At 43.2% G+C, this 20,975-nt stretch overlaps 1 protein-coding gene across 3 annotated transcripts in view; it reads left to right on the top strand.

Moving 5' to 3' along the window:
- PPP2R2C (protein phosphatase 2 regulatory subunit Bgamma) overlaps positions 1 to 20,975 on the top strand; it is an 89,006-nt gene that overhangs the window by 33,318 nt on the left and 34,713 nt on the right. Inside the window, exons 1-2 of one of the 3 annotated variants that reach the window (XM_018561421.1) lie at positions 188 to 238; positions 7,060 to 7,089. The exons of 1 other annotated variant lie outside the window; for it this stretch is intronic. In XM_018561421.1, the coding sequence (XP_018416923.1) occupies positions 229 to 238; positions 7,060 to 7,089 (40 nt within the window). In that variant the 5' untranslated portion in view covers positions 188 to 228. Of the gene's footprint in view, positions 1 to 187; positions 239 to 7,059; positions 7,090 to 20,975 lie in introns of those variants that run through there. One more of the 3 variants, XM_018561419.1, reaches the window with a different exon arrangement.

Raw genomic sequence — 20,975 nt, 5'->3', positions numbered from 1 at the left:
GGTCCTTTGCACCAGGGCCCTTTGTTCCTTAGCTCCGCCACTGGCTAGAACTACAGATGCATGACATATCTCCTATCTCAGAAAAAGATGGTAAGACCCTTTCCATCTTTCTCATTTAGGAGAGAACAGAGAGAGGCCTCTGAGACTCCCAGACTGAGACATGTTCTTCCTACACTGTGGACTTTCCTGAGAGACCAGCTTCCCATTGCGCTTCCTAAGAGCTGAAATATGAGCTGTGGTGAGTCGCACTGTACACCTCATAGATGGGAGTCCATCCTGTATTCATCCATCCTTCTTTGTAATCTATAGGAAACTAGGCGTTAATGTCTGGTTTAGCCACATACATTTACTGATATACCCCTCTGTTATGCATGTCTTGACTAAATGTGCATTACATCACCTTTCTGTTCAGTTCTGTTTAATCTCAGAGGAAGTTAAGACATAACTTTAGTCTTTTAAGATCAGTTTGGCATCACTTAAGTACAATGTATAGCTAGGGAGACTTCATAAAATCCTCCTGGGAAATGTTTGCCAATAGCCCACTCCAGAAAGAGAGAGGACTTTTGGGCAAATGCCATTTTTACATGGCAGGCTTTTAAAGCAGTTGTTGAGCCAAAATGACCTTTTTTTTAGGGTTTCTTGGCAGTTACATGACAACTATCTTTCAGCATTATACTGTGCATTGCAGGGACAAATGCTGGTTACGTCACTTCATGTGACGTGTCGCAATTGCCCTGCACTTTAGTTCCCAGCACCCCTTTCTGCACATTCCACTGCTGCTGTTAACACTGGTTTACCATCTGCTGGACAGTCATAAGTTAACCAAGGACTGAACCAAGAGAATCTGCTGGACAGCCACAAGTTCACCAAGGGCTGAACCAAGGGAATCTGCTGGACAGCCACAAGTTCACCAAGGGCTGAACCAAGGGAATATGCTGGACAGCCGCCACAAGTTCACCAATGGCTGAACCAAGGGAATATGCTGGACAGCCGACACACGTTCACCAAGGGCTGAGCCAAGGCCATCTGCTGGACAGCCACAAGTTAAGCAAGGGCTGAACTAAGGCCATTTGCTGCACAGTCACAAGTTAACCAAGTAGGCTGAACCAAGGGAATCTGCTGGACAGCTGCCACAAGTTCACCAAGGGCTGAACCAAGGGAATATGCTGGACAGCCGCCACAAGTTCACCAATGGCTGAACCAAGGGAATATGATGGACAGCCGACACACGTTCACCAAGGGCTGAACTAAGGCCATTTGCTGCACAGTCACAAGTTAACCAAGTAGACCAAGTAGATATAGAAGGGAAGTTTGCTCAGAAATGCTACTGCATATGTGGATGGACTTCTTAAATGTACCATCTACAAACACATACTTATAGATAATTGCAGGTTTTTTATTCTTTGCATACCTTATATTTCTTTTCCTCCCCGTTCTTCTCACAGTGGCCAGTTTTACTAAGGGCAGATGTATCCATCTCTCTTTACTTCCTGGAACTCTGGCACATGTGACTAGGACATGGAACCATACACATTATGCCAGGGGAGGAAAATGCCTTTCCCTGAGATTACAGATGAGATTTCCCAGCAATGCTCTGCTGATGTAACTCCAGACACAATGTTTAATTTAAATACTTATTTTTCAATAGTCACAAAGTATACACATCCACTTTGTGTTCATCAAATACCTTTCAAACCCAGTTTTTACCTTGAGGTGGTAACAGTGACATCATCACTGTGCTGTACATGTAGCCTGTGCAGAGAGCAGAGCTGTGGGAGGGAACCATCAGGCCCCACCCACTATGGAAAACTACAGGAGGGGGCAGGGATAAGACTAGTCACCCTGCACAAGGAGAGAGAACAGTAGTGCCTGATCTGTATTACAGGTACAGTCCTGCACAAAGCCAAAGTTTCATGCTGAATTACTACATGCAGTAGACCTGGAAGAAATACACAAAACACCAAGACTTAAGAAATAATACAAATGCCTCTCCGGAGTTCAGCTTTTATCAACACAGCTAGGTCACCTCCCTGCCTCTAGCCACTGATTGGACAGTGAAAGAGCAGGAACAAGCTCATGAGGTCTACTCTCTCTCCTCTCAACATGTCAATTGTCAGCTCAAATGCAGAACATGTGACTGGTCCCAGTTTCTACCAATCATTCTTCTAGTCTGAGTGCTACAGGGGTACAGGGGATTACAAGACACTAAAAACAAGTCAAATTCACACATTCGCTGTAGGTGCATTTTAAAATTCCGTTATCTATTCCTAATTAATACATAGCTGCATTCATTGGTGTGTTGTTTTTTTTTACATCTACCTGGATATGAGCTTTAAAGAAAATCTCTCCTTTTTATCTTTATAGAGAGCCTGTCCTTAAAATGAAGTACTCTTTAAATGCAGGTACAAGTTCTTTGGATACGCTTAGCTTTGATGGTTTTTGCAACCCCTCATTGCCACTATTGACCTATCAAAGCTGTGGGTGCTTTATTTATGCCTCTCCCTCGTTACCACGATAACGTGAAGAGGGTTTCGTCCTGTACACCAAAGTTCATTGACAAAAAAATTTAATGACTGAGACTTCTGAGTGTTCAGGCAGAATGATTAATCAAATGTACGCCTCCTGTTCAGGTAAGCATAGTGGCTCCCTGACAGTAAAAAAAACTGCGCTTTTCATACTGAGTGAGCTCAAAAATAGAAAAGTGTGACGGTTCCTTTCATCAGTTTCATGTGACTTGTTTGATTTAATGCCAGTAAAATTAGAATCAATATAATGCAGAGGCATCAGAGTAGCATATGGGCTGTCTATGGAACCCAAAATCAAACTGATTGCCTACCAATGCTCCGTCCCCAAAACTGCAAGATCAGTTACACTCACTGGCCACGTATTTGGTACTACCTTTTGTCTGCAGAATGGCCTTTATTCTTTGTGGCATAGACTTGACAAGGTGCTGGAAGCATTCCTTTACGCCAGTGGTTCTCAACCTGTGGGTCGCTGTGTGATTTCTGCTGTGCTAGGCGAGAGTCATCTTCAGCCCTCTCCTAGCTCAGCAGTGTCAGTTCTTCCATGTGATTGGCTGATTACATATTTGCATTAACGAGCAGTGGAACAGGTGTACCTAATAAAGTGGCCAGTGAGTGTATATGCGCCTAAAGAATACACGTCAGTCTCACACGTTTTGCTTGGTTTGACTTAGAGTGAGGATACTGATAGCACATGTCGATTGCTGGTTGTGTCTCTATTGGGTATTTTTCCCTCCCTGGTGACCACAAGGGAAGAATATCTGACCAGTGGATGACTCTGCAAATCATTTATCCCATAAGAGGACCAGCGCTGGGCCTCAGAATGGTAAGGCTCCATGGGACAGCACTGATGTGGAGGTGAAAATTGCCATGAAAGCTGCTTATTTTAATTTTAACTAGTGCTGGGGAATTTATCCTTTAGTTAAAATAGCATCTTGGAGTTCTGCTTTAAAAGAATTTTCCCTGCAGGTTACTGTATTTTGTCAAATTCGGCACAGTCATCCATTCATTGATCCATGCAATGGGATCTGTGAATAGAAGACTTCAAGTCCCATCTGCCACCTTTGCAGAGGAACTCATAGTTTTCAATGAAGACATTGCTGCACTTGTAGTCCATTGATTACTTCCTCCAGCCCCATAACTGAATATCTGTACCTCTGTGCGGACCTAGGGCTGGGGAAATAGTCTGCAGGAGCCTGAGCATTCCACCCACGATCCACTGATTGCATTTGCTTTGCAGACTCCAATGCAGAATATTCAGAAATTTATTTTTATTCTTTCATCGATGTGTGTGCAATTAATAACTTTTTCCAAAAGGTGGGCTATTCCTTTAAGCAATCAATATAGATTGCCTGGCAGTGTAATATAGTGGCTGTATTCTTTAGATCACTGCTTGCGTTATAGAACAGAAACTTCAGCAAACAGGCTTTGAAAGCTACATTTCACATTATAGATTGCAAATGTGCAAGGATCCATTTTTCTTCTTTGGTATAGTCGATACACTATGCTCTATAGGCTATTATTTATTCATTCAATGTCTATATTTCCAGTAAATAGCATTAGAGAACACTGCAGGGTTGTTGTAATTTTGGATGAGTTCCCACTCTGGGGTTACGTTTCCCTTTGTGAATCCAACCTGTGCATTGTACAATTCATGAGGGCTCACCAAAACTGGACAATAGAAGATTGGAGAGATGTTGCCTGGTCTGATGAGTCTCGATTTCTGCTGCGACATTCAGACGGTCGGATCAGAATTTGGTGTTAACAACATGAAAGCATGGATCCATCCTGCCTTGTTTCAACAGTTGAGCCTTGTGGTTGAGGTGTACTGGTGTGGGGGTATTTTCTTGGCACATTTGGGCCCCTTAGTACCAACTGACCATCATTTAAATGATACAAGCTACCTGAGCATTGTTGGTGACCATAGCCATCCCTTTATGACCACAGTGTACCCATCTTCTGATGGCTACTTCCAGCAGGAAAACGCACCATGTCACAAAGCTAAAATCATCTCAAACTAGTTTCTTAAACATGGTAATGAGTTCACTGTACTCGAATGGCCTCCCCAGTCACCAGATCTCAATCCAACAGAGCACCTTTGGGATGTCAGAATCAGATGAAATTTGATCCATGGGCAGCTCTGCCAGCACCAACAAGCTCAACAAAAGCCGATTTTTCAGTCAACTTTTATTGAAGGAGCCAGATGGAAAACTGTTGGCTTTAGAGTGACTACAGCCCATCAGCTGCAGTCACTGTTCAGGTATTCTGACAGTTGCGGACTCTGGCTGTCTGTATGCAACGGCAAGCTAGAGAGAGTCTTCCATCTACATTGTTTAGCATGAATGGGGGAATCGGATGGTTTCTCTTGTTCAGCCCATGAAATCTTACAATGTATATTCAGCTTTACTTGTTTTTGGTTATCACTGTCCATATCTAATATCTTCATTCATACAATAGTATAGATTACTTGGACCCTGCTTTATATATTACTGGGGAATTGGAAATAGCAATAGGCATTGTATAATTGGGAAACGTGCCATGTGGCGGTCTCAGATAAGAATAAAAAGACCAAAAGGAACACGATAGTTCAATTTCATCTGAGAGTACTTTAAAAGATTGGATTCTATATATGGGAATTAAATACATGCCACATAATTTTCATACCTAGTGATTGGCAATATTGTAAGTCTAGGATACAATATTCTCAGTTTGTACACAGTAGCTGGGGCACTTGAGTATTTATTTTAAATATAGTTCTCTTTTAAAGGTACACTTTCTCTGATCCTCCAGCGCTGAGTGGAGGAATGAACGGGGGAGGGGGCTGGCACAACTGGCTCTGCCTCTAGATAGGCAGAGCCCGCTGTCAATCAGCCAGCTGGGTGGATCTCAACAGTATTGTCAGGATCCGTCCCGGCTGCGGCGCTCTCAGTATATCGTGGGCAATAGCGGGCGATATACTGAGCTTTGGGTCACGGGAGGAGGTTAGTATATGTCCTCACGTGACCCTAAAGAGAACAATGGGGGAAAACACTTACCCCATAGTTCTCTTTTTAGCCCTTTTTCCTGCAAAAGTGGAAATACACTTTAAAGGGAAACTGACAAAAAAAATACTAGGAGGTTGGTGAAAGGTCTTTCTAGGATTATTCTAGGTTGTTCTAACACTAGCAACAACTCGCCGGTGTTACATGGGGTCTTTAAAGCGTATTTCCACTTCTGAAACCCAATTTAGATTACACCTATTTTATATTTGTTACATGTTCTCATTCACATAGCATAATGTAAAAAAATTTTGTTAATTGCTGCTTGCACAATACATGCTCTATTCCGCAAGAAAAGTTGTTTTCTCTACTGAGTTTTTCTCTGGAATGTGAGGGTGGCTGGGAAGGTTACAGGAGAACTATGGGGTTAGGGCTTTTCCCCATAGTTCTCCTTAGGGTAATGGGAGGACACAAACTAGCGTCCTCCCGTCACCCTAAGCTCAGTATAGCTGTAGCTCGCGGTATACTTAGACGCCGCAGCTGAAGCGGATCCCGACAATTAGGTCTGCATCCGCCCAGCTGCGTGAGTGACAGCTGGCTCTGCCTATCTAGAGGCAGAGCCAGCTGTACCCGCCCCCTCCCCTGTCCGTTCCGCCAGTCAGCGCTGGCAGATCGGAGCGGGGAGGGGAGAATCCAGCCCCTCCCCTGTCACGACAGAGAGAGCTGTGACAGGATCGAGAAGTGAGCGAATGCCGCTATGTGTTCGCTCAGTTCCTGATCTACTAAGCCGAACTGTGACAGTCTCATTGTCACAGGTCGGCTAGAACTATGAGGTGAGTGAAAAGCAGTGGGTGCAGTGGTCTCTCTCCTGCACATTTTCCTTCCTGTCCTTGTTTGTACCTTAGTACGGATATTCAGTAACATGGACGGGAGAAAGAACGAGTGGACTACAAGTGTGATGACATCACCAAGTGGTTGTGCCTACCAAAGGTGGGTATAAAAGGATCCGTGAATGGATGATGCGGCCACGCACAGCCACGTCAAATTCAAAAGGATACAGCAGCCCGGGGGGAGAAGAACCCTGCTATTCAGGTTAATAGGGGTGGGGGGGGTGTTGCAATGTGTTCACTTTTTATGTTACACCCTGAATATGGGTATAAAATGAAACCTGGTCAGAAAAGTAAACTTAGCCTATAAAACGTGTGCAAGAAGTGTCCATTTCCTGGGGCTCCCTTTAGATGTTTAACCCTGCAGCATACCACTTTAAGTGACAGCCCATACTATAAAACGAATAGAACATAGGAGGAGTAATCTAAACATCATACATTTCCAAATAATATTTATTTTTTACCTTTTCCACTTGTGACAGTTTTGTTGCATCTTATCTGTCGTTGTTGTGCTTGTCCATGTTTGTGGTCCCTCTCCTGTAGCACACAGTGGTCTGTTGTCAGTGGAGTACTGTGGTTGTTGTTGGTCATCTTTGTTTGGTGTCTGATCTACTTGGCTGTGGTTAAAAGAACTTTAAGTATTTTTTTTATCCTTTTTGCATGTTGCAATAGGCTGCCTTGACATCATAACAACAAGCAATGGTAGGTATTTCTATCTTCTTTTATTCAATGTTCTGTTTATATTATGTGTATTTATTTGTTGAAATATACAAAGATGTTTGTATGAATAGTGTTCCGTCAGGAAAGTTTCTTCTTGCTCATAGCTACCAGTCAGTTGTTATTCATGCAGTTACGGTTTGAGAATAAAAATAGGATTCTGATTGGTTGTTTTGGGCAAGAAGAAATATTTGAGATAGCACTCTCTTCATACAACATCTACCTGGAATAGATCAACATGTTTTCTTTTTTTTTTGTGCTGTTGTATTTCCTTTTTGTTATTTAAGTTTTATTAATTTTCAAGTAATAGTGAATAAACAGAACATAAATCACATAAAGATATTTAAAGATTATTGAACAATTATTGAAAAAGGCATGTATGACATAAGAACAGTTATGTACTATAATATAAGAAAAATATTAAGGTTTGGAACAAAAGGGAAAGGAAGACAATTAGACAGGGGAATGACAAAGACAAATGACAAAGGCAAACTGGTTATGGTATTCGAACATATTCAAATTATCATAAAGTACATGGATGTTGCCCATTAAATAAGTGAGAACTATAAGGGCCCATCCACACCAGACACAGAGCATTCCGGCCCGATTCGGGCCGGAACGCAATGGATCGCATTGCAGCCAGATCACTTTGTTGTGGGACGGGAGGGGGCGTGGCGGTGCATTGAAGTGAATGGCACCGCAGCCACGCCCTCCGGCCACAATTTGTTCGGCCGCACAGGAACGAGTGGCACATCAATGCCTGCGGTTAAAACTGAGAAAAAAGCCAAAAGTTTGAGTTGCCCTAAAACAGGAATAGAGGGGAAATCTTTCAATTGAGACACTTGATGCATTGACTGCTGTTTAACGGGTTTATACGTTCGTTATAACGATGATGTCCTTCACTTTCCACTCCCTTTCTGTTGTGTCTACAGGATAGTAAGTGAAGGAAAGTCCCCTGCATTGGACACACATAACAAAAAATTATTAAGCCCAACAGGGGTTTTAACCCTTCCATTCTCTTTCCAAAACGAAAAAAAAAAGTTGTGGCTTTAGATCAGGGGCGCCAACAATTTTTCGTCTGGAGATCCACCTTTCAAATGACGAGCTCAATGAGATCTACCAATGAAAAAACAGTTGCGTTCAGGGGCGGGAGGGGGTGTGACGGTGCATTGAAGTCAATGGCACCGCATCCACGCCCCCCGCCCGCAGTGCGATCGCCCGCACCCGAAAAGCAGGCACATTAGAGCCTGCGTTAAGGTCCAGTGCAATCTGCAAAAATGCTGCAAGCACTAATTTTGCAGATCGGACTGGAATGCAGGCACTAATGTGCGGGCGATCGCACTGCGGGGGCATGGCTGCGGTGCCATTGACTTCAATACAACCCCAAGCCCCCTCCCACCCCTGAACGCAGGGAGCCGACTGGCTTGCGTTCCAGTGCGTTCTAGTGGCCGAACACTCTGGAACGCAGACTTTGTGGCGTGAACCGGCCCTCTGTCTTGGCTGTCTCCTTGCGCTCTCTCTCCACGCACTCTCCCGTTTCTATCTGCTGTCTCTTCTCTCTCTCTCTGCTGTCTCTTCTCTCACTTTCTCTGTTGTCTCTCTTCTCTCTCACTGCTGTCTCTTCTCTCACTTTCTCGGCTGTCTTTCTTCTCTCTCTCTCTCTGTTGTCTCTTCTCTCACTTTCTCTGCTGTCTTTCTTCTCTCTCTCTCTGCTGTCTCTTCTCTCACTTTCTCTGCTGTCTCTCCCCTGTCTGTCTTTTCTTACCTTCACTGCAGCAGCTTCCCAGGCCTCCTCTCGTGCGCTGGCGACCTGTCCTCCTGCGTTGCTCGTGTGGCCGAATGTGGCTGGCGTTGCACACGGGGAGAGGTGTCCCGCCCCTTCCCGTCTGCGGCGTCTGACACATTTAGCAGGCAGCCACACGAGCACCGCGGGAGGACAGGATACAGCCGATCGCGATCTACCAGCGTTCGCTTTGCGATTGACTGGTAGATCGTGATCAACCTAATGGGTACCCCTGCTTTAGCTATACTTTGACCTGTGCTTTGTCCATTCAAGGCAACAAAACAAGTTCACTCAACTGCCATGCTATCCAGCATTACATACTCATCTTTTGCTCCCCTGCGGCTCAAGTTATTACTGTCATGAGATAATGGGGAGTGGTTCACATGTTCCCCATATACCCAGAAGCACCAGTTATTGTTCTTCTGTGCCGGACCGGTGGCAGAATGCAGCAGCGTTGAGTGTGCAGATATGAAGGGTGGCATAAGTAAACCATAGGTTCAGTTTAGGAAACTTGTACCAGCATTATTCTCCAGGTCTTACACTGTTGCCCCATGTGTTTTTTCTGATATATAGTGCGTTAGTATGTTTAGACATTTTGCCAAGCAATTTAGACATTTTTTTAGACATTTACCAGTATAATGCCAATGCAGGGGCAAAGTTAGAGAGTAGTGTCCTTATTGGGACAGTTCATTGCGAGTATGGTCATACCCAGGGCAAACCCTATAATGAGGAAACTTGAGACTGTTGCCTCAGGCAACATCTCTTTTGAGTCACGTGGGGGGCGGCATGCTGCTCTGCTGCACAATGTGTCTGCCACCCCCTTTCTGGCCAGAGTATCCCAGGTTGCTAAGAGTGGAGCAGTAAGATGTATAAGGGCTATACACATTTTCCCATCCAGCTCTTAGCAGCCTGGGACACACTGGCTGGCTGAGCGGGAGGCCGGCCGGAGCCAGAGCTGGGTGGGGAGATGATCCCCCCCTCCTTCCTCAGATGGCAAAAGGCTAGGGACATCCCTGGTCACACCATCAAGACCTCCCCCATGGACCCTTCCCTCCATATTTATATGAGAAGTGAGGAGGACTACACTGGAATTGTACATGCTTGTCAGTGTAAAAACAGACTTCTATTTGATAAAGTCGGGAGTAATATTTAGCTAGACATGGGACCTGGTACAGCCTTGCTCTGTGCTATAAAGCTGCACTAATCATTTAATACAGCAAAGTGCAATAAGGAAGCAATGGTCATTGTTCTTTGTTCTGACTTTTGATAGTTAAAATATGATTACTATGGATTATTATGCTTATTACATCATCATTGCTATCTTTTTCATTAAAGCGAGCATGCCATTATGTCACCTTAATTAAAGTGTCACTCAGAGACATATGTGTTGTGTCTCAAGTACAGACCTGGGACCAGAGCCCCCGTCAAACTGTCTCTTCCTTACCAGCCCTTCATGCCTTCTTGTCGGCACTGTGAGTTCCAGAGGTGGAGGATTCTCACACAGACTTGAGCAGTGACATCTCTCTAAAAGCCCTTTACGACACTTAATATCATGCAGAGGGCATGAGTAAAGGTGTACTACAAGGTAACAACTGAGCTTATGAAAGAATAGGGCAGACTTGCTTGCCCCTCTCTTTTTAATTTTTAGCTGAAGTGAAGGGGTGACCTGTAGTCTGACAGTTGCTGGCCTGTCGATGTTTAAACCTTACACTGAATGCCTAACAGTGGAAAAATAGAGTCAGTAGTTGTTTACATTACTCTTAACTATGACATTTGTAATTTGACATGGTTATGCACACTCATGAGCTGGAACACATTTTGTGTTGCATAGGTCAGTTCATGTCAAGCCTTTAAACCCCGACACCCAAACCAGAGTGTCTGGATTGGACAAAGTAAGTAAAACTAAATAGAGACACAAATATAAATCTTTAAATCTGTGCTCCATCAAGGGACACACACACACACACACACACACATGGCCTCACCTTAATTAATTGTCTCAGCAGCAATTAACAACTGAGCGAAATGCCCCTTTTGCTTACCTAAATACATGGTGATGTAACATGCTGGTCCAAAATTTTCTATCCACTAGACTGCAGGGTAGGAGGGTTTTTCTGAGGGTACCCACATCACTACCTGGGTGGTGTTGACACTTCCTATTGGCTGTCCAGCAGTGGGGTCTTCTCAGGGTCCATAAGACTGTGAGGCTGTGATGACATCTCAACAGTGGGACCAGGCTGCAGTCACTAATTTCTGCGCTGAATAACGGATCTACAGTTACAAAAGCGGCACCGGTAAGGGACACACGATGGCGGTCTCACGTAAGCAGAAAATTAATGCAGCAAGTCTCCCTTTCCTTGGTCGTACCTGGCTCCAGCGTAGGAGACAACCCCGTACAAGTCTAAGGGGCTGTAATGTGCATGTGCCACCAACAGAGGGAGCATTGCACAGCTAGATGTAGACAATAGCCAATCTGTACCCATCACATCTCGGTAAGTACAGATCTGCAAAACAAGAGCGTGGGATTGTTTAGGTCTGGGGTTGGGGAGCAAAAAGGATAAGTGCACTTTAAAATTGAACTCCAGCTGTCAAAATGTATATATGCTTACCTTGGTCCAGCTTTGCACAATGTAACTATAAATTATCCCTGGCAGGGCCATAGGGACCCTGTAAAAGCACTGTAGTAGCCACAGCCACAGTAGCCACCTGCAGTCTTTTGATAGTGGAGGGGAAGTCGCTCAGCACCAGGGTGTTCCTGGACTCGGAAGATCACTGTAAAGCGCTGAAGTAGCTGCGTATCCTACAGTATTTTACAGGATCCCTGTGGCCCTGCCAGGCATTATTTATATATACTCACATTGTGCCAAGCTGGACTAATGTAATTATATATGCATTTGTATAGCTGGAGTTCAGCTTTAAAGCATAACTAAACCCAAAAGCAAATCTTTGAAAAATTGCAGCTTACTAATTGTTACTAGCTATACATAAAAAGGTGAAGAGTTTGGAGAAGACAGAAGAAGTGAACAATCTAGGACAACATAGCTGATTTGGAAAAATTCTCCAATTCAGCTCATTTTCCAGTTCAGCTATGTTGTCCTAGATTGTTCACTTCTCCTGTCTTCTCCAAGCTCTTCACCCTTCAGCAAATAACCCTGTTAGATGCAGTGGCTGCATTTGTTTGCTTTTTAAAAGCTTTTTACCTGGTGATCCTGCCTGAATGTCTTATTTTTTTCAACTTCCTTTACCGGGCCAAGCTGTCTTGTAAGAGTGGCAGATACAGGGTTGAGACAAACCATTTAACACTGACAGGGGTGTATACAATGGTCAGCTTTTATTCATTTTATTTGCAACCATTGTCACAAATGGTAAACAGAAAAACGATTGCTGTAACTAGTTAAACATTGTTAGCTGGAGTTCAGATTTAATTTAAGTCCAATTAAATCTGCCAAAGTATCTAACACTAACCCCCCAACAGGGTGACAATGTTGCTGTCCAAGGGTGGCTCCATTGCTCCTCAATAGAGTGGAGCCACCCTAAGACAGGAAGCGTGTTACTGGCCAGATCACCAGGTGCAAATATAGGAGTAAAAGTCTAAAAAAATAAAACCAATGCCGCCACCACTTCTATGGATTTAAAAACTGCAATACATAACATTTTAGTTTTGGGTCTAGATACGCTTTATGTGTTTAAAAAAAAATCTGTGGGTAGGAGCAGGTTGGACAGGAGGATGGATTGGGAGTTTCCATTTGCCCAGAGATGGGCTTTATTATGCAAGTGTGTTTTATAATATTTGCAGACTGAATATGCAGATTCTTCAATAGTCCAATCATGACTAGCTCTTTTTAAACAGATGATGTGATAACTTTAGAACTTTAGCACGTTGGCTTATCAGATCAGCTCCCGGAATAAATGTTCAGGATCTGATCACCTGTAAAGCATGCTTTTGTTTTTCTTCGTTTTGATGCATGTCTAATGGAGTTGATGTGAAATTGGACTTTGCACTGTGGAAGATGAACTAGGCAACTGAGATATTTATTTCAATATTGTATTATCTTCATAGTAATAGTTGCAGGGCTGCAATGACACAGGGTGTCTTGGAGCCTCATTTGTCTTGCTTGCGTCAGTGCCGAGTGTGGGTGGAAAATGCGTGTGCTGAATCTAGATGCCTGGCTTTGTTTATACATTACTCAATAGAAGAACATTGTACTGTGGCATCACCAGTGCCCTTAACATTAGGAGTAAACAGATTATTAGATCAGATTTGTATTTGTGTAAACCACAGCAGAAAAGAATGAATTCAAAGCGTATCCGTCATCTATAAACAATAACTGGATTCACACATATGTGCTGACGTTAATGTGCATCATGTTTTATCACTCATTGACATGCGTTACGGTTGTTACCCCAATGCACATATACAGTGTCAACCAATGCACCCACCCTCCAGCGCTCTGCAACACGTTTGTGAACGTGCATACATTTTGGCACGGTCTGAAAGTAGTGAAGAAAGAAGGAAGGAAGGGAAAGAAGAAAGGAAGGAAGAAAGAAAGAGAAAAGAAGGAAAGTAAAGGAGAGAAAAGAAGGAAGGAAGGAAAGAAAGGAAAGTAAAGGAGAGAAAAGAAGGAAGGAAAGTAAAGGAAAGGAAGGAAAGAAAGAAAGAAAGGAAAGTAAAGGAGAGAAAAGAAGGAAGGAAGGAAAGAAAGGAAAGTAAAGGAGAGAAAAGAAGGAAGGAAGGAAAGAAAGGAAAGTAAAGGAGAGGAAGGAAGGAAGGAAAGAAAGGAAAGTAAAGGAGAGAAAAGAAGGAAGGAAAGTAAAGGAGAGAAAAGAAGGAAGGAAGGAAAGTAAAGGAGAGAAAAGAAGGAAGGAAAGAAAGGACAGTAAAGGAGAGAAAAGAAGGAAGGAAAGTAAAGGAGAGAAAAGAAGGAAGGAAAGGAAAGGGAAGGAAATGAAAGAAAAGGAAGAAATAAAAGAAAGACTTGGTTAGATAGATAGCCTAGGTCGGATGCTTGGAAAGTTTCTTATGTCTCTTGGGAACTCTAGCCGCCTGAGTACCCAGCATCACCCATGTGAAGTCTTGCTTCCTAATTAAAGAGACAATATTATTGAATGTGCAAAGTGACAGTGTCTTTCAAAGGGTGCTGAATCCCGCCCACCCCGAACCCAATAATACCTCTCCAGTGAACCGCACTGCTCCTTCCTCTACCTTACCTGGTGCAAAATATCCAAGTATGGGGGAGCATTTGACCTCTCCCTTGTGACAGTGCTTGGGTCTAGCAGCAAATCACTAGGCCTGAGAACTGACGGAGGGCATCATTGCTCCATCTAGGCTCTAACACCAGCCAAATCTGGGTATTGTGGTGCCAGCTCTATCAAAGGTATTGTGGTGCCAGCTCTATCAAAGGTATTGTGGTGCCAGCTCTATCAAAGGTATTGTGGTGCCAGCTCTATCAAAGGTATTGTGGTGCCAGCTCTATCAAAGGAAAGAGGAAGGAGAATTGCTGGAGAGGGACAGGATGGGGCTTCCCCATTTAATGGGTCAGGGTTGTTGTATGGCACATTCATACTGCTGCATTGCGGTAAAGTGAGCATTAACGGTGTTGTTCATTGTCAATGGCACCCCAACGCACTAAGGCAATGCACATGTGTTGCAGCGCACTGCAATGAACTGTAACGGACTACAGTGCATTGCAGTGCACTGTTGCCAAATATTGCATGTCTATTTTATTTACGGTTTGGAGCGTTGCTAGCCCATTCATTTGAATGGACTGAGCGGACACATGGGCAAAATGATTTCCAAAGATTTTAAGAATTTCATATAATTTGTAAAACAAAGAACCTCTCTAAATCATTTTGTTGTATTGTGACCCATTTTTCAATTTTTAGAAGTTCATGTCTCAATATGTGTATGTTATGACACCTTTCCTGCCTACATCTTGCCATAGTAACTATGGATAATCTGTACTAGAATATAAAGTGTAGGAGTAAATGTAAATTACATTATGTAAATCATTGTAATCATTGTGTGTCCAGTATGGTGAGCAGAGCAAAGCAAAGCAAAGCAAAGCATTGTAGTGTTCAGAGAACTAGTAAATGCATATTAAACATCTATCTATCTATCTATCTATCTATCTATCTATCTATCTATCTATCTATCTATCTATCTACCTGCATGTTTATTCATCTGTTTTTCTATTTATCCATCCATTCTGCCTAAGCTATCTATCTTTCTTTCTAGCCATCCACTACCTATCTATCTATCTCTATCTATCTATCTATCTATTCAACCAAGTCTGTCTGTCTATCTCTCTTTCTACCTGCTTGTCTATTCATCTGTTTGTCTATCTATTTATCCATCTATTCTGCCTAAGCTATCTATCTCTCTTTCTCGCCATCCATTCCACTATCTATCTATCTATCTATCTATCTATCTATCTGTCTATCTATATCTACTTTTTATTAATACACTAAACCCGTGTATAGATGTAAATTAGTCACATAAGAATAAATGGGATTTCTACTTGAAGTGTATTTTCATGCAGGAAGACAGACAAGTGAGATTGCAGAGCCTATTTTATATGTTTTCCTGCTGGATCTTTTCTTATCTAGATTTATTACACTAGTCTCCCTTCTAAAGCGGTAGATGGCAGTGTATTTATGATCGGTATCACACAATCCTGTTTGTCCCTGTAAAACACTTGTTGTGGTACATAAAAACATTTTAACTGCGCATAGCTCGACATTTCTATTATTTCCTCCAATGTTTTTCTATTTGTCTTTATGCATAATTCATTGGATGGCTGTTACAGTGTTATCTGCTTCTGGTAGAATGCCTGGGATGTGATTGTGTTATTAGCATTACTGGGTTTGGGAAGGCAGGGACATTATTTTCAGCTCATTATCTGTCTAATAATTTAATTGTGGCTCCAAAAAGCGACGTAGACTGACGCAGCCTGACTTCACTATGAATATCTCAGTGGGGATTTGTTTAAAGAGGACCTGTACTATGGAAGCAGTGTGCAAAAAGCAAGCAGAAAGCAAAACACTCCACACTAGTATTGTCTGTAGGCTCCCTGCAGCTGAACTTTATCCTATTTCTGACTTACCATGCCTTTTTCTGCATCATCTCTCTGTGTGTAGGCGGCCATCTAGGTACAAGTGAAAGGTTTTGCTTCCTCATATCAGAGATGCCCCCCCCCCACCCTATGACTGGGGGTAGAATAATCAAGAAGCAGCAGGAAGTGTGGAAAAAACACAGAATAAATGAAGCAGAAGCAGGAAGGTCCTGGCACTACAGGTCCTCTGGTACAGCTTCCGCTCCAGGAAGGAGAACAGTGAGCAGCACAGTAGTAATACCAACACATTGCACTTTAAATCCCATGAGACTAGTAGTCAGAGGCAGCAGTGCCTTAGCTAATCTCACGCTGCAGATACAGTATAGTGCTATGAGGCTGAAGCCACAGAAGTGCCCAGTCACAGGAAGTGGACTGCTAGTTTAGGAAAGATTCAAGACAAAAGGTAATTTTTCAGCATACTACTTAGGCAGTGGAACTGAACTCAAAAGGCATACATTTGCTATGTTATAGGGAACACCGTGCCTATTAAATACCCTGAAAGATTTACCTTTTGTCTTGAATTCCTCCTGAGAAATAGCAGTTTACTTCCTGGTAGGTGAGGATGCCTAGGCTCTCCTGTGCCTACAGCCTCATATATCTGTATATCTACCGTGTGAGATCTTAAGCACTGCTGCCTGTAACCACTAGTCTCTGGAGAGTTTTAGTGAGATTTGACAATGTTGCTACTGTGCTGCTCACTGTTCTCCTTGCTGTAGGCGTTGACATAAGGAATCAAAGCCCTGCCTCTACCAAGATGGCCACATCCATTCAGACACTCAGTGCAGAACAAGGCATGGTAAGCCAGCAGTGGTGGTAGATCATCTGCAGGGAGACCACAGACAATACTGGTGCCTTACCCTTTGCTTGCTTTTTTGGGCATAGCTTTAAGAGTTCATTTCCTCTTTGACATTTCTAGATGTTCCCTATAATATAGCAGTTTTACACTTTTGGAGTTTAGGTCCACTTTAAATATGGTTCATAGTTAAACTTTAGAATGACTAAAGGTAACACACACAGTTAATAATAGTTTTCTTTTAGGGTATTTAAAAGTTTTCTTTTTTAAGCCTTCTAAGGAGTGAGGAAGGGTTAAAGTTCAGTCAAGTTCATGTCAGCTTCCCATGTGGGGTGATTTCCTCTAACTTCCTGTCTTGGTGACAACAAACCATTTCTACTGGTCCAAAAACGAAATAAGTTTGGTTTGAGTTCCGCTTGATGCAAGGTCAAGGCACCTCCCTTCCCTGTTCTTCTAGCCTCACAGGCACCAATTAGGAGTATGCCTTCATCGGCGGTATATTCCACCCACTCCTGCCTTTTATCACTGGATTAAATCAGGAAGAGTGCGGATTATATTTATTCACCTCCAGTAATATGGTGGCTGCCTTCCGGCTACACAGCACTGTGTAATGGATGACAGTAGACAGAAGAGCAGCTGCAGAATGCTGCAAGTGGGATATCATTCACAAGCGTCTTGTCTCACAGTGTTTGATGGATAAGATTGCCTGAGACTAGGTTTGCTTGAAGTGTCACTACCGATAAAAGTCATACCAATCAAAGGTTGCATTATATACAAGTGCAGGCCCGGCCATCTGAATGAAAGAGTGCCGGACAGTATCGGGGTTATCTCCAGAAAGATCGTTGAGAGCTCTTTTTTATTGTATGAGGACGTTTTCTATATCTTGGACAATTACGGAAATAGTTTATGGAATTTTCCCTTTTCTCTTAAAACAAGGGGGCTTTGCTGAACTCATATCTGCTCTTCAACAATCTGAAAACCAAGTCAGTATGGGTGGCCTCCCCGCTGTGTAACCTGTCATGGACGGAGCGCTGCCTGTTAATTACAGGCGACGCTGCATCCAGCTTTTGACAGCTAAGTTAGGTTACACAGCAGCGGGTTCCCCATTGCTTGTGTAACCTAATTTAGTGAGGTCAGAGCTGAAACAGCCTCTACTTGCTGTTAGAGGCTTGAGCTCTGTGGATGGCTTGTACCAATGGCAAAGCGCCATTGGTCCAAGCTGTCCAATCAAAAAAAAGAACAAAAGACCAGTGAGGACATCAATCCCGATGCCTCAGGGGCGACGAGCAAGTGAGGGACAGGTCTCCTCCCTTCTCTTACCTCCCTCCCTCCTCCTCACAGCTCTGTGACCGGGTTGGGGGCGCCCCTGAGGTGGGCTGGGGCAGGTCATGGGCGAGGCGGGCAGGGAGCAGGGCGGAGGTGGGAAGGGGAAATGCCTTGCTGAGAACGGACTCCACTGCACGTCACTTATAGAAATGCAAATATCACTTGAAGCAGGTCAGATGAAAGTCAGCTGCAGTTGAGTTCTGAATTATCTCAGAAGCATCTTAAAATGACGTTATCACCACAAGTCTGGGGACACTGGTCCTAACAGAGCCCCAGATAGCAATAAAAACATAACAGGGGTTGTAATCCTTCCCATCTCTGTCCAAAACTAAAAAGGGCCGGGAATACACTTTAAGGACCTTTGTTTGGCTGCAGTATTCATGACCATTTCCACTGCGGTACCTGTTCTTTGCGGTAAGTTGACCTTCGTCATTCAACTCAGAAGATTGAGGGCATAATGAACGTGCAGGGCATCATGGTCCCATCCCCTGAGGGAGCATCACCACAACACCCTCATACAGTATATGCAAATTCCATTTTCTCCTGCTAAATTAGTGCTAGCCCATGTCTTGGACCTCCCTATACATTACTGAGGTTGACCAATGTGTGGAAATAGTAGTGTGGTACGAGTGAGGATGAAGCAGTGCTCAACTAAACCAGAAGTTGATATTTGCATATTAGAGCACCCTGAATTTAAGGCTTCCAGGGAACTCATAAAGACACATCCAGGCAAATCTATAGACTTGCATTTTATTTTTCGCGTAGCCAAGACATTTTTTTATACAGCAGACAGGTTTACTTTAAAAGACAACTCTATCTTAGGTACAAGTGGTCCTTTAAGGCGTGGCTCCAACCCCTTGCGTACAGCTCACCTGGTCTCATACCTTTTCCCCTGGTCCAGCGATCTTCACTGTGTGGTCCTGCTCAGAGCCATACAGTCTTTCTTCAGGACTTCTCTGGGTCCTCTTGACCTTGTGTATGCACATCACAACCCCATTCATTCCTATGGGGAGCTGTACTCATGTTGGTCTACAGCTGGCCTGCAGAGTAAGGCTCTCCCCATAGGAATGAAAGAAACCATGTTGTACATGTGCAGGATCAAGAGGACCCAGCGAAGATGCATACGGAATGTCTGTACAATGAAGAACGCTTGAGCGTTGGCAGTAGGTAAAAATCAGACCAGGTGGGCTGCACCTGCAATATTTTATTGTTTGACTGGAGTGTATCTTTAAGTGCATGTAGAAGTAGTTTTGGTCACCCAGCCCATATGGCCACTCAGTTCCCGCACTTCCCAACTGCAGAGCATAGAACCATCACAATGCTAGCAGCCTGCTTGCGGCTTTAGTCACCCAGTTGTCTTAAACCATTATGGAATATTCTTTCACTGCAGCTGTTGAATGAAATGTGCTGCCTTTTATCACTGTTCTGTTTTATTGTGCTTGTTACAAGGCAAATCTGGGTAATAACAGCACACCTCTGAAGTGATAAACATTATTGATAGTTCTCATATTTCCATGGTACATTGGTTGGGGAGGGTTATTAAATATTCTGCTGTGAGTCATTGGGCACACAACCATCCACCTATTATCCATGACTAATGAGCAGGGAACATCTGTAGGAGAATTTGGAATTCTCTGTCAACAAGTCAGCCATGTTCAGCACTGTGCAGAAGCTATCTGTATCTGTATTTGTTCACTGTGTTTAAGAAATATGTCTGATAGATATGTAGCAGAGTGATAATGGGATCTTTGGTTAAAGTATATCTCCTGTAAAGCCAAAACATTTCTTTAGATCTTGATGGTTGTTTTGAAGGGTATTAGGCTGGTGTTGGTGTTTTTGTCCTTGCTGGGTGGATTCAACCTCTCTATGTATTCTGCTGTTTATTGTCATTAGGACAGAAAATGATAGGAGATCCAAATGTTTACAGTTGTCATCAGTAAAGAAGGTGTCCGGGATAATTGGTGTCTAGGGATAAACTTGGCTTTAAAACAAACCCGAGCTCACCCAAACTTAGATAGAAAGCTGTCAGTTCCAGACAAACTAAACAGGGATTTTACTTTGGAGAGATTTTCTCTCATTTCTCTTTCTTCTGGACAGGAAGGGAAATAAATTATCCCCAGTGGGACACACAGAAAATACAAAAAAAGCTCAGAGGGTTCAAAGCACTCCCTACCCTATCTACAAAAAAAAAAAACACTGCCAGGATCCAGTACAAATATTTTTTTGTTTCAGAATAATAATTTTTAACATCTGTTGATTAAGCAGGTCTGAGTCAATTAAAAAAAACAGCTCCCAGGAAGTAATAGACACTTGCTTACTCAGTCACTAGCTATACTGTTGATCAGCAATCAACATGTACCAATGGGGTGCGCTTAGTCATGTAGTTAGGTGAACTTTTACTTTGCCCATTTAGGACAAAGGAACAGGTTTTCTTGATAACTTGATATTCCACTGATGATACTTACCTTCCCCACATTTCTGCAATACCATAATGTTCATCTCCTGGAGCCCAGTGTAATACCTGGTCTTTCTAGGTATAGGGGAACATGTAATTCTCTCCAACAGTGGAGGTGGAGGAGCATAGGCAGTGTAAGTGTCATCGGCATGGGAAAGGGTCAATTGGACCCCATGCACATTCTGCATTCAGGAAATAGGTTCATATGATATAAGTGGGTTTGCGCAAGTAACGGCATTTACCTGGGTACAGCTGCACCCAGCCATTCATGTCTATGGGAGGCTGTACACACCAGCTGTGTATCCTGGATATGGAGAAAGCCTAACTTGACATCAAATGCACCTAAATTCACCCATATGCATTGAACCTTAAACTGAACCAAAAGCCATGTTTTTAAATTAG

The sequence above is a fragment of the Nanorana parkeri genome, unplaced genomic scaffold, assembly GCF_000935625.1.
Source record: "Nanorana parkeri isolate BGI_ZX_2015 unplaced genomic scaffold, ASM93562v1 scaffold523, whole genome shotgun sequence".
In the NCBI taxonomy this organism is placed as follows: domain Eukaryota; kingdom Metazoa; phylum Chordata; class Amphibia; order Anura; family Dicroglossidae; genus Nanorana; species Nanorana parkeri.
Note: the sequence above shows the minus strand (reverse complement) of the source record. Positions and strands in the feature narration are given on the sequence as shown.